General features: G+C 41.3%; 1 protein-coding gene across 1 annotated transcript in view; it reads right to left on the reverse strand.

The window, feature by feature from the left end:
* The window catches only part of LOC126294954 (uncharacterized), a 607,599-nt gene that overhangs the window by 143,335 nt on the left and 445,900 nt on the right, over window positions 1-18,364 (reverse strand). The window contains exons 16-17 of the mRNA XM_049987174.1: window positions 17,051-17,121; window positions 14,617-14,839 (exon numbers count right to left, since the gene is read on the reverse strand). Coding sequence (XP_049843131.1) covers window positions 14,617-14,839; window positions 17,051-17,121 — 294 coding nt within the window. The remainder of the gene's footprint in view (window positions 1-14,616; window positions 14,840-17,050; window positions 17,122-18,364) is intronic.

Below are 18,364 nucleotides of genomic sequence, written 5' to 3' on the forward strand. Positions count from 1 at the left end.
CTGACATATATGGCAACTCCTCCTCTCATCATATTATCTCTACTTACATGTGCAGCTAATTTGTACCCATTGATGCTAACCTTTTGCATATCAGTGACAATGTGATGCTCAGACAGGCATAGTACATCTATTACATTCTCAGTTTCTACATCTTCTAAACAAAGCAGAAGCTCATCAATTTTATTCTTCAATCCCCCAATATTTTGATGAAATATACTAACATTTTTCATTTTACTTTTGTGAGTATCTTGAACTTTTTTAACATCTTTAGTACTCGCCTGGCTGAGTTTCCCACTGGACACTGATCTTACACTAAAAAAGAGTTACCACCATGAGATGTAGTTCCTCCCCCCTTTAAATTTCCTGCTATCAGCCCAGCCAGTTTACCCTTCCCTTTCCTGTTGAGGTGTAGGCCATGTCTAGTATAGTCCCACCTACAGAGTGAATCAACAGGAACCACACCAATGTGTGACCCTGCACCAGATCCAAGTAGCTGTTCCAACTCCAAATTAACTCTCCTGACAGAAGAGCTCAAATGAGGCTGGTCGCGGTGCTCCAGAACCGACACAAACCCAACACTGGTATGACTCGATGTTGATGAAATATTTGCCAGGTCACACTCTATGCTGTACCCCGGATCTCTGTCAATACTGTTGCCCGGCCCACCCACAATAACCACGGTATCTTCCTTAGTAAAGCCTCTACATAGTGAACCTAAATCCTCTGTAACCTGCCCCAGTCCAGCGCTAGGTTTGAAAAGACTTGTGACCTGGTATTCTGACCCTAATTCATCCTGCAGAAGTTGGCCCACACCCCTAGCATGCGAACTACCTAGCAACAAGCTGAAAGGAACAACTCATTCTGTAGACCCTATAGGTCAGACAAGGTGTGTAAATTTAGCTGGTCACTGTTAAAGGTGATCATTTTAGCCAGTATGGAACGATTCTGATTTGCACTTGTCTGTGTTTGTGCACGCCTGATCAGTAGAATAGCACCGGTTGTCACTAAATGTGTCTGAGACACATTTTGTAGCACTCTTATCTGTGTAGGCTACATTTTAAGAAATTGTGAATAAATATTTACACAGTGGCACACGTACCTTTTACTTTTTAGAGACTGGAAAATTACTTTTGCAGTTTTTCAGCCTAGTATTGGCCATGTTAATTGCATCATTATTGCCAAGACACAGTCGATCAAGGGCACATATCTCGAACGGTTAGAACATTGTAGAAGATGTTCTTTGCCCTCAACTTCACCAAAATCGCATATATTTTGTGATTTGTCTTTGATGTCACTTTTAATTAGGTCTTATAGATCTTATAATTAAATTTTTGTCGAGACGTTAAAGTCTCATCTTTATTTACGATAATGGTGGACATGGGAGAAATGAATTAAAACTTTTGCGAGACTCAGGATGTGAACCCGGGTCTTCTAGGCAGACACGCTAACCTTTACACCACCACAACACTGTGGTCAACATTGTTGCACGAACTACTCAGATGATTTGCCCTACCTAACACGAACTTCATACCTTCAGTTTCTTTTCCCCCTTACATTATCACTATTGCCAGGGCTCTCCTGAATTGGAATAGCATCCCGGAGTTGGATGTAATGGGGGAAGTCCTGTAGCATAGGTGATGTTATAGATCTTGTATAGCTCAGTTTCTAAAGTTGCCCCTCTTAGCATACAGGGAGAACTGGGAGAAGCCTCACGACTCTGTTCAAAGACCATAAAGGTGCCATACAGTTCGACACATGAGGAATATGAACCTGAGAGTGCTCAGGAAATGTTTTTGAAACTAGTAATCACAATAAAAGAACAATATAGTAAAATAAGTAATTTGGCTAGAGGTAAGAACAATAAGATTGATCAACAGTCTGGTAATATCAGTCACAAAACTGGGCAACAATCCAGTAACAGCTGTCAGAAAAATGATCAGCGGTACAGTTGTTTACCTAGTGACTCAGTAGTTTCAAATATGAAGTTAATGGGCATGTTGAATTTTAGGAGCCTAAGTTAAAGCAAATTTTATGGATATAATTACATGAGTTTGGTAATAAATCTGAGGAAAGGATTTTTCATGTTGAGACCAAATGTGAGAGGTCCGCAGAGGACGTAAAAATCGAATTAAGAGAGGGAATTAACTGAATAGCTCGAGAAAGAAAATGAAGGTCACATACATTAAATGGTGATGCGTAAAAAGTAATGAAAAAGATTACTATAGTGGAATCGCTAAGAAAAGGTAAATAAGTACAGTTTGAAAAGAATGTGTGTGTATGACTGAATGAAATAGAAGCTATCCTACATCAGCTGCCTGATGCAGTTAATAATGTAGTCGTAGTTTGTATGAGCATGATTGTAGATTGTCTGACGTAGAGAAGAACAGCTGAATAATCACTGATGATGGTGAATGTAATTTTGCAACTGAGTCATCTGAAGTCGCTTGTATAACAATCAGACTTTTTTTAAATTTTGATCCTGCTGGTAGTGTTAATCGAAAAAATTTTTGTAATTGTTTTGAAACCCCTCTTCTTTCCCTTTCAACCCTTCTGCCTGAAGAGGCAGCCACTGGCTCCGAAAGCTTGCGTAATTATGACCTCCTTTTAGGTGTGTGTGTTCTGCTGCAGCGTAGTGAGTAGATTTTTTTAGGTATCCAGTTGCGTTATATTGTCAAAAATTTATTGTTTTCGTTGCTAGATTATGTACTGATAGAAAAGATAAATTTTATTACTTAAAATTTTAGGGGAAGCAGGAACTTGGAAAATTTCTGCTGCTGGACGATGTGATACTTAGAAATAATTTAAGAATGGTTTTCCCAATGAGTATTTTGGCAGACAAAATGAAAAACGAAACACCCCCAAACTGGCCATGAAGGCTCAAAGGTACCGACCGGCCGCCGTGTCATCCTGAGGCCATACGCGTCACCGGATGCGGATATGGAAGGGCATGTGGTCAGCACACCTTTCTCCTGGCCGTATGTCAGTTTCCGAGACTGGAGGCGTCACATCTCAGTCAAGCAGATCCTGAGTTTGCCTCACAAGCGCTGAGTGTACCCTGCTTGCAAACAGCGCTCGACAGAGGTCACCCATTCAAGTGCTAGCCGAGCCCGACAGGGCTTAACTTCGGTGATCTGACGGCAACCGGCGTTATTATTGTGGCAAGGGCATTGGCAGACAAAAGTAAATGGAGTTGCAAAATAGTTTGTACACTGGACAGAAGTTCAGTGATCAGTGGATAATATTTAATTAATTTTTTGCTTTAGTGGGCAACGTATTCGTTTTATGTGAGTAATAAATAGTAACCAGAGCAGACTATAATGGATTTCGGTGGCAAGTTACCCATTAGATGCCATAACAAAATTATTTCAGCTGCTACAGATCGAATTCGAAAGATTGTGAAATATTTTGGAAGGGCGAAGAAACTGACGCTGGACGAAGAGCAAATAAATTCGCATTTCAGGTCCCATGGAATTTCAGAAACGAGAAACAACGTTAAGTAGTAATGGACTAAAAGTCATCCAAACTTTATGTGGGAAATTCAGTTTAAAAGTGATGCTTTGAACTCTCAAATGCAAAAGTTTGTTGTTAGGAAGTAAGTTTTGTTTCAGTAAAACTTGTTTTCGTAAACAGATTTAACTGTTTTCAAAAAGAGTATGCACTTGTAAAATTCGAAATTGTATTTCGAAAAAAATTGTGAAGTATGTTGGTTGTCTAGTTTGTAGAGCGGTAAGATATGGGAATATAGATATTGATTCGAGACTTAATAAAAGAATCACTTAATAAAAGCAAGTCTTCTGGTCCAGACTATGTACGAATTAGGTTCCTTTCGGAGTGTGCTGATGTATTAGCCCCATACTTAACAATCACGTATAACCGTTCGCTCGACGAAAGATCCGTACCCAAAGACTGGAAAGTTGCACAGGTCACACCAATATTCACGAAAGTTAGCAAGAGTAATCCACTAAATTACAGGCCCATATCGTTAACGTCGATATGCAGCAGGATTTTAGAACATATATTGTGCTGGAACAAAATGAATTACCTCGAAGAATACGGTCTATTGACACACAGACTACATGGGTTTAGAAAACATCGTTCATGTGAAACACAACTAGCTCTTTATTCACATGAAGTGCTGAGTGCTATTGAGAAGGGATTTCAGATCGATTCCGTATTACTGGATTTCCGGAAGGCTTTTGACACTCTACCACGTAAGCTGCTCGTAGTAAAATTGCGTGCTTATGGAATATCGTCTCATTTATATTACTGGATTTGCGATTTCCTGTTAGAGGTCACAGTTGGTAGTAATTGACGGAAAGTCATCGAGTAAAAGAGAAGTGATTTTAGGCGTTCCCCAAGATAGTGTTATAGTCCCTTTGCTGTTCCAAATCTACATAAACGATTTGGGAGACAATCTGAGCAGCCGTCTTCGGTTGTTTGCAGATGACGCTGTCGTTTATCGACTAATAAAGTCATCAGAAGATAAAAAGAAACTGCAAGACGATTTAGAAAAAAATATCTGAATGGTGCGAAATGTGGGAGCTGACCCTAAATAACGAAGAGTGTGAGGTCATCCACATGAGTACTAAAAGGAAATCGTTAAACTTCGGTTACACGATATATCAGTCCAATCCAAAAGCCGTAAATTCAACTAAATACCTAGGTATTACAATTACGAACAACTTAAACTGGAAGGAACACATAGCTAATTTTGTGGGGAAAGCTAACCAAAGACTGCGTTTCATTGGCAGGACACTTAGAAAATGTGACAGACCTACTAAGGAGACTGCTTACACTACGCTTGTCCGTCCTCTTTTAGAATACTACTGCGCGGTGTGGGATCCTTATCAGGTAGGACTCGCGCAGTACATCGAAAATGTTCCAAGAAAGGCAGTACGTTTTGTATTAACGCGAAATTTGAGACAGAGTGTCACAGAAATGATACAGGATTTGGGCTGGAAATCATTAAAAGACGGAATCTTCTCACGAAACTCCAGGCCCCAATTTTCCCCTCCCAATGCGAAAATATTTTGTTGACACCGACCTACCTAGGGCGGAACGATCACCACGATAAAATAAGGGAAATTAGGGCTCGTACGGAAAGATATAGGTGTTCATTCTTTCAGCGCGCTATACGAGATAGTAGAGAATTGTGAAGATGGTTCGATGAACCCTCTGCCAGGCACTTAAATGTGATTTGCAGAGTATCCATGTAGATGTGGATGTAGACTTTATGTATGATTTTTGTAGTTTGAGACGTTCAGTTTTGTCTGCCGTTTACATAGTTCTTAAATTTTGCTACAAACATGTAAGAAAAGCAGAAAGTGAGTTGTGTGGGTATTTACATTGGCACTTAGGACAGGGGCAGAGGTCTCCTCAGTAGCCTGGGCTCCTTACAGAGCACTCGAAAGCGGGCCTTATGTATTTTCTACGCTGCCTTCCTCTTTCCAAGCTGTCGTGTGGGAAAATTACACACCGACCTGTAAGATAATACTCATTTCCCATACTCCGATCTACCGGGTGATCAGACAGTCAGTATGAATTTGAAAACTGAATAAATCACGGAATAATGTAGATACAGAGGTACAAATTGACACACATACTTGGAATGACATGGGGTTTTATTAGAACCGAAAAAATACAAACGTTCAAAAAATGTCCGACAGATGGCGCTTCACCTGATCAGAATAGCAATAATTAGCATAACAAAGTAAGATAATGTAAAGATGATGTTCTTTACATGAAATGCTCAATATGTCCACCATCATTCCTCAACAATAGCTGTAGTTGAGGAATAATGTTGTGAACAGCACTGTAAAGCATGTCCGGAGTTATGGTGAGGCATTGGCGTCGGATGTTGTCTTTTAGCATCCCTATAGATGTCGGTCGATCACGATACACTTGCGACTTCAGGTAACCCCAAAGCCAGTAATCGCACAGACTGGGGTCTGGGGACCTGGGAGGCCAAGCATGACAGAAGTGGCGGCTGGGCACACCATCATCACCGAACGACGCGCGCAAGTGATCTTTCACACGTCTAGCAATATGGGGTGGAGTGCCATCCTGCATAAACATCGTACGTTCCAGCAGGTTTTTATCAGCTAGGCTGGGGATGATGCGATTCTGTAACATATCGGCGTACCTCTCACCCGTCACGGTAGCAGTTTGGGCGCCATCTGTCGGACATTTTGAGAACTTTTTTTGGTTCTAATAAAACCCCATGTCATTCTAACCATGTGTGTCAATTTTTACCTCTCTATCTACATTATTCCGTGGTTTATTAAGTTTTCAAATTTATACTGACTTTTTAATCACCCTGTATACGATATTTTATAGTCTTCCCGACTAGTGTTGTAGGATTCTCAGTTTCGTACTTGAAATAGTTTGGGAGAAATTTAAAATTGTCTAAAAAATAAAATTCACAACTTCCCATTACAGTCAACATTCAGACACTACGACACTTATTTTTAAAAATGCGTACTTAGTCAACAAACAGTTAATTAAGCAGTATTTTGTTGAAGAGTGTAAGTTATGTAATGTTTCGAGCTTTCAAAAAGTAATGTGTCCACATCATTATTTTGATCTGTCACTGTCAGAGTGAGTGATGGTAAGTCACATTTCAACCTTGAAATTTATTGTGATTTGTGATGAATGAGCGTGTGAATCTTGTCGTGTAATCGAGCAGAAAATAACATATATGGTAATGATTTATTTATGGCCAAGTAGTTCGTAGAACCAAAATCTTTAGTTATGGCGTTACGACAAATGTACAGAGTGGTCATTAATAGAAACGACAAACGCAGGTATGGGTTCCTAATTGGAAATGGAGGAAAAAGTGTCCTGTGAACATGTGTCTGGAAATGGACGGTGTGCGTTCTACGACAACAAATCGTCGTGGAACACAATACAGAGCTGCACTGCATCCGTGTCACGAGAGATATTTGAAGTGTCCTCCATAGGATGCAATTCACGCGTCCACAGGTCGCATCGTGGACTGCTGCACTCTTTCGCACGTTCCAGCCTCTCTCCCAATAGTGTTAGAGGCGTCGCGGCGGACACAGAGCTGAAGGGTCAGCACATCGGGAACTGATTCAGCACACAGAATGCTTTTCAGATGCCCTCAGACGTAAAAATCCGTAGTGTTTACGTCAGCTGATCTAGCCACGCCATGCAACAGGGTCACTGTGTCCTATCCAATGTCCGCAGAAAAAGTTCTTGAGGTGTCGACAAACTGCAATTCAGAAGTGGGTTTGTGCTCTGTCGTGCAAAACCCACAAAACCTATCGTACTGCCTAAGGCACACCCTCAAACAGCCTATGCAGAGTATTCCGCAGTAAGTCCTGTTACGTTCCTCCGTCGAGGCGTTGTGGAATAATAACCGGCCTAAGAATGTGGTCGCCAAGAATCCCCACCCCAACGTTGCTGCCAAACCGATGCTGATGGAGTGCCTCAACCGTTCCCCGAAGACTGTCTGTAGTCCAAAGTCGACGATTGTGCAGACTGATGGTGGCAATTCTGGTAAAGGTTGCTTCGTCGGGAAAGACGATCGATGCCAGAAATCCCATAACTTGGATGGTCTAGTGCGAGAAACATCGATAAGATAATTGCCAGTAGAGGGAAATCAGCCTCTGATGATCCTTGCACTCGTTGCAGGTGACAGGGACAGTAGCCGTTGTCGTGCAGGGTACACATAACTGTCTACATCTACATTTATGCTCCGCAAGACACCCAACGGTGTGTGGCGGAGGGCACTTTACGTGCCACTGTCATTACCTCCCTTTCCTGTTCCAGTCGCGTATGGTTCGCGGGAAGAACGACTGCCGGAAAGCCTCCGTGCGCGCTCGAATCTCTCTAATTTTGTATTCGTGATCTCCTCGGGAGGTATAAGTAGGGGGAAGCAATATATTCGATACCTCATGCACAAACGCACCCTCTCGAAACCTGGACAGGAAGCTACATTGCGATGCAGAGTCTGCATCTCCGTAACGCTTGCAGAGTCCGCTTACCAAATAACCCTGTGACGAAACGCGCCGCTCTTCTTTGGATCTTCTCTATTTCCTCTGTCAACCCGACCTGGTATGGATCCGACACTGATGAGCAATACTCAAGTATAGGTGGAACGGGTGTTTTGTAAGCGACTGTACACAACTGTACTTCGGCTTACACTGTGTTGGTGGGACACTAGCCAGGAGATTGTAATAGGGTTCCTGTCGTCAATATCCTGTAGAAGCCGGCCCTCCAAATCCGTTGTACGCACAGTCCTCCACGTTCATCTGTCTCAAAAGACCCGTGATCAAACAAACGCCCAAAAAGGGCTTCAAATGCTATGCGATATAGTTGGTCTCCGTGAGGGTTACTGTTTTGACATAGCTCCCTCTCTACGATTCCCATCTGCTTTGCCCTATAGGATCACAATGTGTGCTTGTTCCCGGCATGAATACCAGACCACGCTGCAGTCACACAGCCTGCAACATACACGTACCAGGAACACGTGGCACGTGGTCAGTGTAACTGCCATTCGTCAGCGCCAGCTACCGTAGCAACGACGCGTTCTTAGCCGCATGTTCATAGGACCTTTTTCCCCCAATTGCCAGTCAGGAATCCGTCCTTCCAGTTTGTCGGTTTTATTAATGTTCACCCTGTACATGAGACTTTTCCCAGTTTATTCACTCCTCGGGAAATCGCCGTTAACAAGCAGAGTGGTTCATAAAATGATGGTTATCGGCGGGCAAAAAAGCTTTTACAGAAGATTAAAGATTTTTGCGACATTCTTCCAATGGTCTTAAAAATTCCAATTGGCGTGGTATGAAGCCGTAATTCTTAGCTTCAGATATTGGTGAACTGTGCATACTTGAAAGTCTACATTGGAAATGATGCATACCGTTGAACTTTCTTAATGCTGATTGACTCTTCAAAAGTCGTTGTAACAGGTAGAGAAATCTGTACTTATGGTGGCTACTATTAAAACGGTGTGATATGTACGTGAATGTGATAATCCTAACAATAGGCAGATAGTTATTTTTGGCGAAGAATTGTGTGTTTGGGTGGACTTCGCACTCTTAAAATGACAATACAGGACAAACTTCTAGTCAAGACCTTGTCTCATTTCAGTAGTTTCAGGTAGACCTGTGTTAAATACCCCTTGTAAGTAGGCTGTTTCGGTTTTCATGTTGGTAACGCCACATAGCGCTCCATATGAAAATCTCTGACTGTGCTGTGTGCAGTCTGTGGCTGGTTTGCATTGTTGGAATTTGCTATTGTAGTGTTGGGCATTTGCCTGTTAACAGCACATGGAGCTGCACAGTTGGAAGTGAGCCGCCAGCAGTGGTGGATGTGGGGAGAGAAATGGCGGAGTTTTGAGAGCAAAAGATCTGGACGTGAGTCCATCAGAGACAGTAAATTTGTAAGACTGCTATATATATTATGACTTTTGAACACTATTAAGGTAAATACATTGTTTGTTCTCTATCAAAATCTTTCAACTGCTAACTATGGCTATCAGTAGTTAGTGACTTCCGGAGTTTGAATTTTTTATTTAGCTGGCAGTAGTGGCGCTCGCTGTATTGCAGTAGTTCGAGTAACGAAGATTTTTGTGAGGTAAGTGATTTGTGAAAGGTATAGGTTAATGTTAGTCAGGGCCATTCTTTTGTGGGGATTATTGAAAGTCAGATTGCGTTGCGCTAAAAATATTGTGTGTTAGTTTAGTGTTGATCAGAATAGGTAAAGAGCGAAATGTCTGAGTATGTTCAGTTCTGGTCAGCTGTTTGAAAATCAAATAATGTAAGAGGTTTATCAGCACAGTAATTCATTAATATTTCTAAGGGGACGTTTCATATGTCGACCCTTAGCCGAGGATACCTCACTGGAATCTTCTGATTTCTTCTTGTAGTTTCTGTAATTACTGTAGCTATTGTTTATTGCTAGCGCGTAATTATAGAGAGAATTTTCTTTGTAGTTGCTGTTTTTCATTGTTGTACAGTAAAACAGTTGTGGCATGCATGTAGATTTGTACCAAGTATTTCGCAGCTGCGCTTGCAATTAACGATATATTATTTTCAATGCTATGTTTATGTATTTTCTTATTTTGCTCTTCAAATTGTGCTTTTCTGTGTTATCGTGTGAAATATTGCGACAATAATGGCGCGTGAAAAACGTAATTCTAGGCTACAAAGTAAACTGAGAAATGACAGTGAAGACGACAGCAGTGTGTTAGCGCTACCGTGTAATGAATGAACTAATGTTCAAAGTAGTAATTTGGTAATCGTGCATAGGGAAATAGAGCGGGCTGCAAATAATGGTGTAGGCAGTGAAACAATTAGTGAACAAGGAAGCATTATCGATCGATGGGTCGGCAACAGCTCGCCTCAGGAATCCGAAATGACAGGACACAATCTCGCAAATACTGTAGATTCAGGTTTTGGATCCTCACCGTTTTTTCAAATAAGTCAAGACACATTTTCTGCTTGTCAAAATGTGAATGTTGCCGGTGCAAATTCACTGCCGAAAAGCACTGAGGAATATGTTTCAGACACCAGTGCATTGTTATTGCAATTAATACAAGAAATGGGACAAAAGCTTCAAAAGTTAGACACAATGGAACAAAATCTTCAAAAGTTAGACACAATGGAACAAAATCTTGAAAAGTTTGACACAATGGAACAAAATCTTCAAAAGTTTGACACCATGCTTGAATAAACACATGAATATTTAACTACTGAGTTACATAACATCGAATCGAAATGTCTAAAAGTCTGTAATGACGTAAAAACACAAATTTGTGAGCATTTTCAACCTATTTTTTCGCGGCATGAAAATGCATTACAGCATCACAAAGCAGCCATAAAAGAGCTTCAAACTATTGTTCACGAAAATCACGAGACCTTGCGGTCTAAAATTGACTCAGTTGTCTCTACCGATTCGGTTGTGCTACTTGCAAAAACCCTGGAAAACTTAAAGGACACTGTAGATACTCTGAAAATTGGTTCAGAAAGACACATGGAGGACATTAGTTCATTATCAGAGAAAGTAGTCGAACTTTCGGATCACCTAAGTAATTCATCTACGAAGGTAGATGATAATCTGAATGACACAAAACCGGTAGTCTTTAATGACACAGAAGAGTGCGAACAAATCCGGCAAGTACAAGATCAGTTGACACAGGTAATACAAGAATTACGTATTTGAGAGGACACTCGCGCTCCAATACGGGAAGAGGGACATAAAAATACGGAACAGGCGCAAAATAATAATACAGGGCACTTCGGAAATTATGAAAGAAATTGGCAAGGTACACCCAATTTTGAGATGGAACCGCCGAAGTGACGTAACAGTGACCGACATGCGACTCGCCGACATGATGATTTTGACTATAAGTTGTTCATTACTACATGTAAATTCAAGACATTTAAGAATTCTGGCAACGACATTCATCCACAAGCGTGGCTTCATCAATTCTCTCATTGTTTTCCTACCAACTGGTCATTGGAGCACAGATTAGAATTTATGTGTGGGTACTTAGAGAATGAACCATCTGTAAGAATGCAATCGCTCATTCACGATTGTCACAGTGAAGGAGAATTTTATCGTGCCTTCCTCTCAGCATATTGGCCTCAAGCTGCTCAAGATCGTTCAAAAAACACAGCATCATGATGATGAGACACTCTGAACAATCTGAATTTTCCAGCCTTGTCAAATATTTTGAAGACATGTTGCACAAGAGTCAGTACCTGTCAAACCCATACAGTCCCTCAGAACTCACCCCCATTTGCTTAATAAAATTGCCTGAACATTTACGACATATTATTTTGGCAGGACGTTGCAAAGACGACATTGAAGCTTTTCAGGGACTTTTACAAGAATTGCAAATTGACACTGCCACCGCGGGTCCCGAATACAGGAAAACAATCACTACAGGTCACATCTGTCACAATTCCGCGATGACAGACATAATAAACGACAAGGCTATTCTCACAACGCAAATCGTGACCAAAACAGACACCACCCATATGGCAACCACTGCTAGAGTAATAATAGTTACACAGAAAGATCGCATTTCCATAGCAATGGCTGTCACAGAGACAATCAGAGAAACAGGCAATATGGGAGCCAAATAATTATTATGAAGGTAGACAATAACGTCAGACGCAACGCTGCACCGCGCAGTCACAATACCGGGAGAAATTCTCCACCACATGACCGACAAAAAAGAAACTATGTAAACTACCGACAAAACGACAGACCTGAATTCCATCGGAACAGGGCAGGGCAGGGCCTTCTCGTCAAGGTGAATTTGTAGAAGTGAGATCTTCAAATCCCAATAACGACGAGCGCCAACAAAGAGACAGAAAATGACTCGCACCGCAGGCAGCCACGTGCGCCGGCTGACTCAGAGAAAAATAACATAGACGCTAACCATGAGAAAATTTTTAGCATTCCTTACCGAAGTATACAACATGATAATTGCTTTGAAGCTGAAACTCTGCGCACTAGAAAGGGTAAAAGATAGCACCACATTTCACATGTAAAACCATTTATAGACAGTTAATCTGATTTTTAACTTAGTCTCTGCTATAAAATTTTTCACTTCACGCTACTGGTACAATTTGTCACACCTAGAAGCTGTTAACATGCAACAATGTTTTGGAGTTAGCTATCCAGTCTAGAACCTGGGGAACAATGTTAAAAAGAAATTACGAATGCGTTGTTATAGTGAACAGACGACACAGTGTTGTTATTTGTACATTCTTGCTAGTTAGCTGCACGATTCTGTAACGACTAGAAGGCTCACATACTTAGAACATATACAACATGCGTAAGGGCTTTGTCAATGCTTGTGCAAACATTACGGAAGGGACAACAACTCGCTGTTGAGAGGAATGTCACTACAAGTATTGCCAAATGCACTGAGGTTGACGGATATCATTTTGAGCATTTATTGCATTAATACGGTATATACATGTACCCGTGGTCTAGGGGTAGCGTCTTTGGTCCCTGGTTCGATCCCCACCACTGCCTAAATTTTGATAAATAGCCAGCATTGGCGGCCGAAGACTTCGGGCATAAGAAGTCAAATCATTCTGCCAACGGCCTTGTCAAAGAGGGCGGAGGAGCGGATAGAGGTTCTGGGCACTCTCTTGTCCTAGGGGTGGGAAATTGCCCCTAAAGGCGGAAGTATCAGCAATGATCAACGACATTAGGATGCACAAGGCAATGGAAACCATTGCATTAAAGACACGTAACGTGTATCCACAGGACATGTGGCCTGTAGTTGAAGAAGTGTCATGATGATCTCTCCATTGGCAAAAGATTCCGGAATAGTCCCCCATTCGGATCTCTGGGAGGGGACTGCCAAAGGGGAAGTTACCATGAGAAAAAGATTGAATAATCAACGAAAGGCCTACATAATGGCTTCAAGGGGCAACAAGAATTAAAAGTTCAGTATTTCATATCATTGTTGATCCAATTTAAAAATTTAAAATGTTGTCATAGTCTATTAGTTAACAGGTGTAGTCTCATGTTAAAGGTTTAATGAATGAAGACAAGTTTTACAGTGTGTTTGTCTTGGGGCAGAGTAAATGATGGTGTGAAAATACCCTGAATTTTTCATCCAGTACCTAAGAATGAGAGTACTTAGTGATTTCCAATAAACTTTAAACTGAATTTCAAACTTTTCCTAACATTTTCCACACTTAGCTGTGATATTTAACACATTAACTCGTTTGTAACATAATCAGACGTTTGAAGCTGTTTTATACATGATAGGGATGTTTATTGATTCTTTCTAATATGTGATTCCCCAGTACAAAAATCGTTCCGTATTACTCATGATGACATCAATTGCACTTAAATGCTTGATTGTATGAGTTGCAAATTTGCAGTTCAGTTGAGTAAAGTATACGCATTAATAATGCTGGTATACTTCATAACATGACAACTTTGTCTGGAAAACAGACCTTCTTTTCTATAATAAGTATTTACATCAATCAAAAACACTGTCATATAGACTGCAGCTGAAATAATGTTTAGCAAATACTTCTTCTATAGAACAGAACGAGTGCTGTGTTAGATTTCGTATTATTTTCCTTATGTAATTTTCACTATCGTAAACAACATTCAATTAACATAAATTTGCATTGTGAGTGAACTCATCCATTTACGTCTTGTTAGTAACTCAAGAGATAGGAAGTTATCTTACTTACGCCATCCTTTTTTTACATTAGATTCATCTTTTCTGAGCATTCATAAGCAGTCAGTAATTTCATTTAAGGTGTGGTACTGTCATTGTTATGGCTTAAAGTTTAGAAAAATACATTTACCCTACAATAGAGTGCTCTGAACAATTACGAAATCCCTCTCTGGATTAACACAGAATGCTAGACTGGAATTTAAACATGGAGCAGCGTCTTTCATGAATGCATCTCTTGCTCATTCGGCCTTTGGTATAGGTATTACTTTCCTCACCATTCGCAGTCTCTACACCATATGTGTATTTCTTAGCCATACTTGTGTCCTACCTATTGTAAAAGTTGTTAAATAAGCAACACCATTCCACACAACATAACCTAGTCTTAGAGTATTACAAATCGCACAGAGAAAACACAAAGTCGTCTTCCTTACCAGCAGGCAGGGCTTGAAGTGTAATCTCTACAGGTAGAGTATTCTTGCCAGTCACAGTTTTCCCAATCAGCTGGACGCGATAGCTCGTGTCGGACATAATATTTGATAGTCTCTTCCTGCCATTTTTCTCAAGTACGAGATATTTAAGATGCTCACTTCCAGAGAGAACAGATAGCTCAAATTCCACTATTTCACATAGCAATGATGTCTTCTCATGTTCATACTGTTCACAAATTAAAATATCTTAATATCAGATGCAATCAAACATTCACAAAGTCTCTAACGAGAGATAACGTGCACAAAATCAAGAAATGGGAAAGGACAACAAGGCAGAAGTAAACAGGAGATATGGGAATACAAATATTGGTTACTGACGTTCTAACTGCCAAGTGTAGGAGTATGAAACTGGAATTTGGATGCAGTAATTAAATTTCTTCTAATTAAAACTGATAAACAATATTTAATTCAAAAGATTCTCCATTGCTATGTATACATATCTCCAATCTGCCCGCAGGCTATGAATGCCATGCCAAAGAAACAGCTCATCTTTTGAAGAGAACATGTCAGCGAGCCTTTTTCGTACATTCCCATACGACTTGATGCGTTCGTCAGCGAGAGAGTCTCCCAGTCTCAGTGCTGGAAATAGGTCATCATAGGACGGGGACAAGTCTAGAGAATATGCCGCATACCCTAGTACTTGCCAACTGAGCGCCTCGATCGCTCCCCTGACTCGTTTTGCTGTGTGTGATGGGGCATCATCATGGAGCAATATGACTTTGTGTTGCCTTTTTCCATATTCCGGTCGTTTTTCAGGCAATGCTCGAATTAAAACAATCATTTGCCGTTGGTAGCGACCGGTGTTAACGGTCTCATAACGGACGACAGCCATCTGATCTCACCAAACACAGAGCATTGCCTTCTTTCCCAAGCAATTTGGTCTTTGCAGTAGATGTTGATTGTTTGCCTCGATTAACCCATGATTTACGACGCTTATGATTCTCAAAAAACATCCATTCTTCATCACCTATCACTATTCGATGGAGAAACGACTATTTTGAATCTGCCGAACAAAATTTCGCAAGTGATTTTCGAATTGTTTGCTTTCATTCAATTAATGCGGAACCCATTTTCCCACTTTCAGCACTCTTCCCATAGCTTTCAGCTGAAGAGAAACGGCTTTCTGCGTGACATTCAGTTATTCCGCGAGTTTCTGTTCGAGAACCATCTTCATCCAATAAGACCCTGCAATTCGTTGTCTTTGAACTTTCACGCTCGTTTCCCGGACTCGTCGCTTCTCACATCAATTTTTTGAACCACTCCGAACACTCAGCTTTTCCAAGGGTACGTTCGCCGAAAGCTTTGGCAAGCATTCGACGCTATTCTGCAGCAGTTTTCTTCAAATGATGTCTGCAGATCGTAGTTCGTAGGCGCAAAACTCGACATCTCGACGGGTTTGACACAGACACCGATTGTGGAACTGGGGTTACTGTGTTTTGACATTCGTCGTCAGCCATTACAGGAAGCAGATGGCATTGCAGACACGTTCTCACGGGACCTACACTGACGGCTAGCACCATCTATAGGGATATTCCGGTTTCATACTTTTACACCTGGCACACTACGAAAAGCATCATAAATCTGTATTAAGTGATAAGCATGGCTGAAACTGTGTTCTTTCAAAGCTACAAAGCAATTAAAATGATGATAATTTCTAAATGTAACAAATTTTATATATATATATAGAGGGTGTCCCATTTATCTTGACCACCCTAAATAAATTTTTGTCCAGATCCAAATTACAAAATGCTTCAAGCAAATTTTCTTTGACAGTCAGGGGACATCAATCAGCAGGATTACCTTCGTTGTAGCTGTGTTTGTTTTTTCCTCGAAGATATCAACAGTAGTATGACTATTTTCAATGATACCTTGTATTATTTATTCGGTTTAGAGCGTTAACATTACACATAAATTTAACGATCGTCTGACATGAGTGTAATGACACTTACTAAATTTGTTTTTCAGAGGTTTGAAACAAATTTTAATTTGCACAGCAGAGAAAACTTTGTAACCTGGAGGATACGATAGGAAGAATTTTGTGCGTGGCAGCACATGTGTACACTTGGTTTCAATGATGTACCCTGCTGTGAACGACACAAGACAGACATATGTGATGAATAACTATGCATTTAGGTGTCCTAATTTTGAAATGTGGATACATGTCTTTTGGCCTGTCATGTATCTACTAGTTCATTAGAAAGAGTACTTTTACTGCCATTATTTACAATGACCTGTCTGTCGAGATCTGAAGATCGTAACTTTGATTACCGAAACCAGTTGTCTGGAATAAATGTCATTAACAGCCATCTTGGTAAAGAAGTTTGTCTTCACTAATTTAAGTTGTTGTTTATTCAACAGATGTTAGCTGTGTACTTACAGACCATTCCAAGAGAACACTAGTTTGATCTACATCTATTGCAGAAAATTTGTAGTCACCCCGTACAGGATCTATAAAAGAAAAAAAAAATTAAAAAGAAGCATGATTAAAAATTACAAGTTTGAGACTGCACACTGTTCATAAGAACATCGCTATAACGAAGAATACATTAATTGTTATTGTGAGGTGTAACTCTAAAGGGATAGAAAAAAAGGGATTAAAATTTAGAAACTGTAGTGGTGTCAAATGCCTATTAGAATACGATGATAGTGATGAATGCAATAACTTTTGTCGTCAAACAGCAGACTGAGTAAAGTGCGGAATCGTGAATTGACTAACGGTATAGTATTGAAAGTAGGGCTCACAAGCTAGCATTGTACAAACAGATTGTTGAAGAGAGCCGTGCGATAAATAATGCCACTGACAAACACCTGGACATTACTTCCTTCGTAAAATTTTAAATGTGACATTCACTCCAAAAATGTAACAAGAAGTAAACTGTCTGCCTTTAGAAGTGGAATGAAGAGGAATCGGGACTGTTAATAACCGGCTAGCGCAGAGACATAGTAAACAAGTGACAAACGGCGTAAACTACACTCCTGGAAATGGAAAAAAGAACACATTGACACCGGTGTGTCAGACCCACCATACTTGCTCCGGACACTGCGAGAGGCCTGTACAAGCAATGATCACACGCACGGCACCGCGGACACACCAGGAACCGCGGTGTTGGCCGTCGAATGGCGCTAGCTGCGCAGCATTTGTGCACCGCCGCCGTCAGTGTCAGCCAGTTTGCCGTGGCATACGGAGCTCCATCGCAGTCTTTAACACTGGTAGCATGCCGCGACAGCGTGGACGTGAACCGTATGTGCAGTTGACGGACTTTGAGCGAGGGCGTATAGTGGGCATGCGGGAGGCCGGGTGGACGTACCGCCAAATTGCTCAACACGTGGGGCGTGAGGTCTCCACAGTACATCGATGTTGTCGCCAGTGGTCGGCGGAAGGTGCACGTGCCCGTCGACCTGCGACCGGACCGCAGCGACGCACGGATGCACGCCAAGACCGTAGGATCCTACGCAGTGCCGTAGGGGACCGCACCGCCACTTCCCAGCAAATTAGGGACACTGTTGCTCCTGGGGTATCGGCGAGGACCATTCGCAACCGTCTCCATGAAGCTGGGCTACGGTCCCACACACCGTTAGGCCGTCTTCCGCTCACGCCCCAACATCGTGCAGCCCGCCTCCAGTGATGTCGCGACAGGCGTGAATGGAGGGACGAATGGAGACGTATCGTCTTCAGCGATGAGAGTCGCTT

The sequence above is a fragment of the Schistocerca gregaria genome, chromosome 11, assembly GCF_023897955.1.
Source record: "Schistocerca gregaria isolate iqSchGreg1 chromosome 11, iqSchGreg1.2, whole genome shotgun sequence".
In the NCBI taxonomy this organism is placed as follows: domain Eukaryota; kingdom Metazoa; phylum Arthropoda; class Insecta; order Orthoptera; family Acrididae; genus Schistocerca; species Schistocerca gregaria.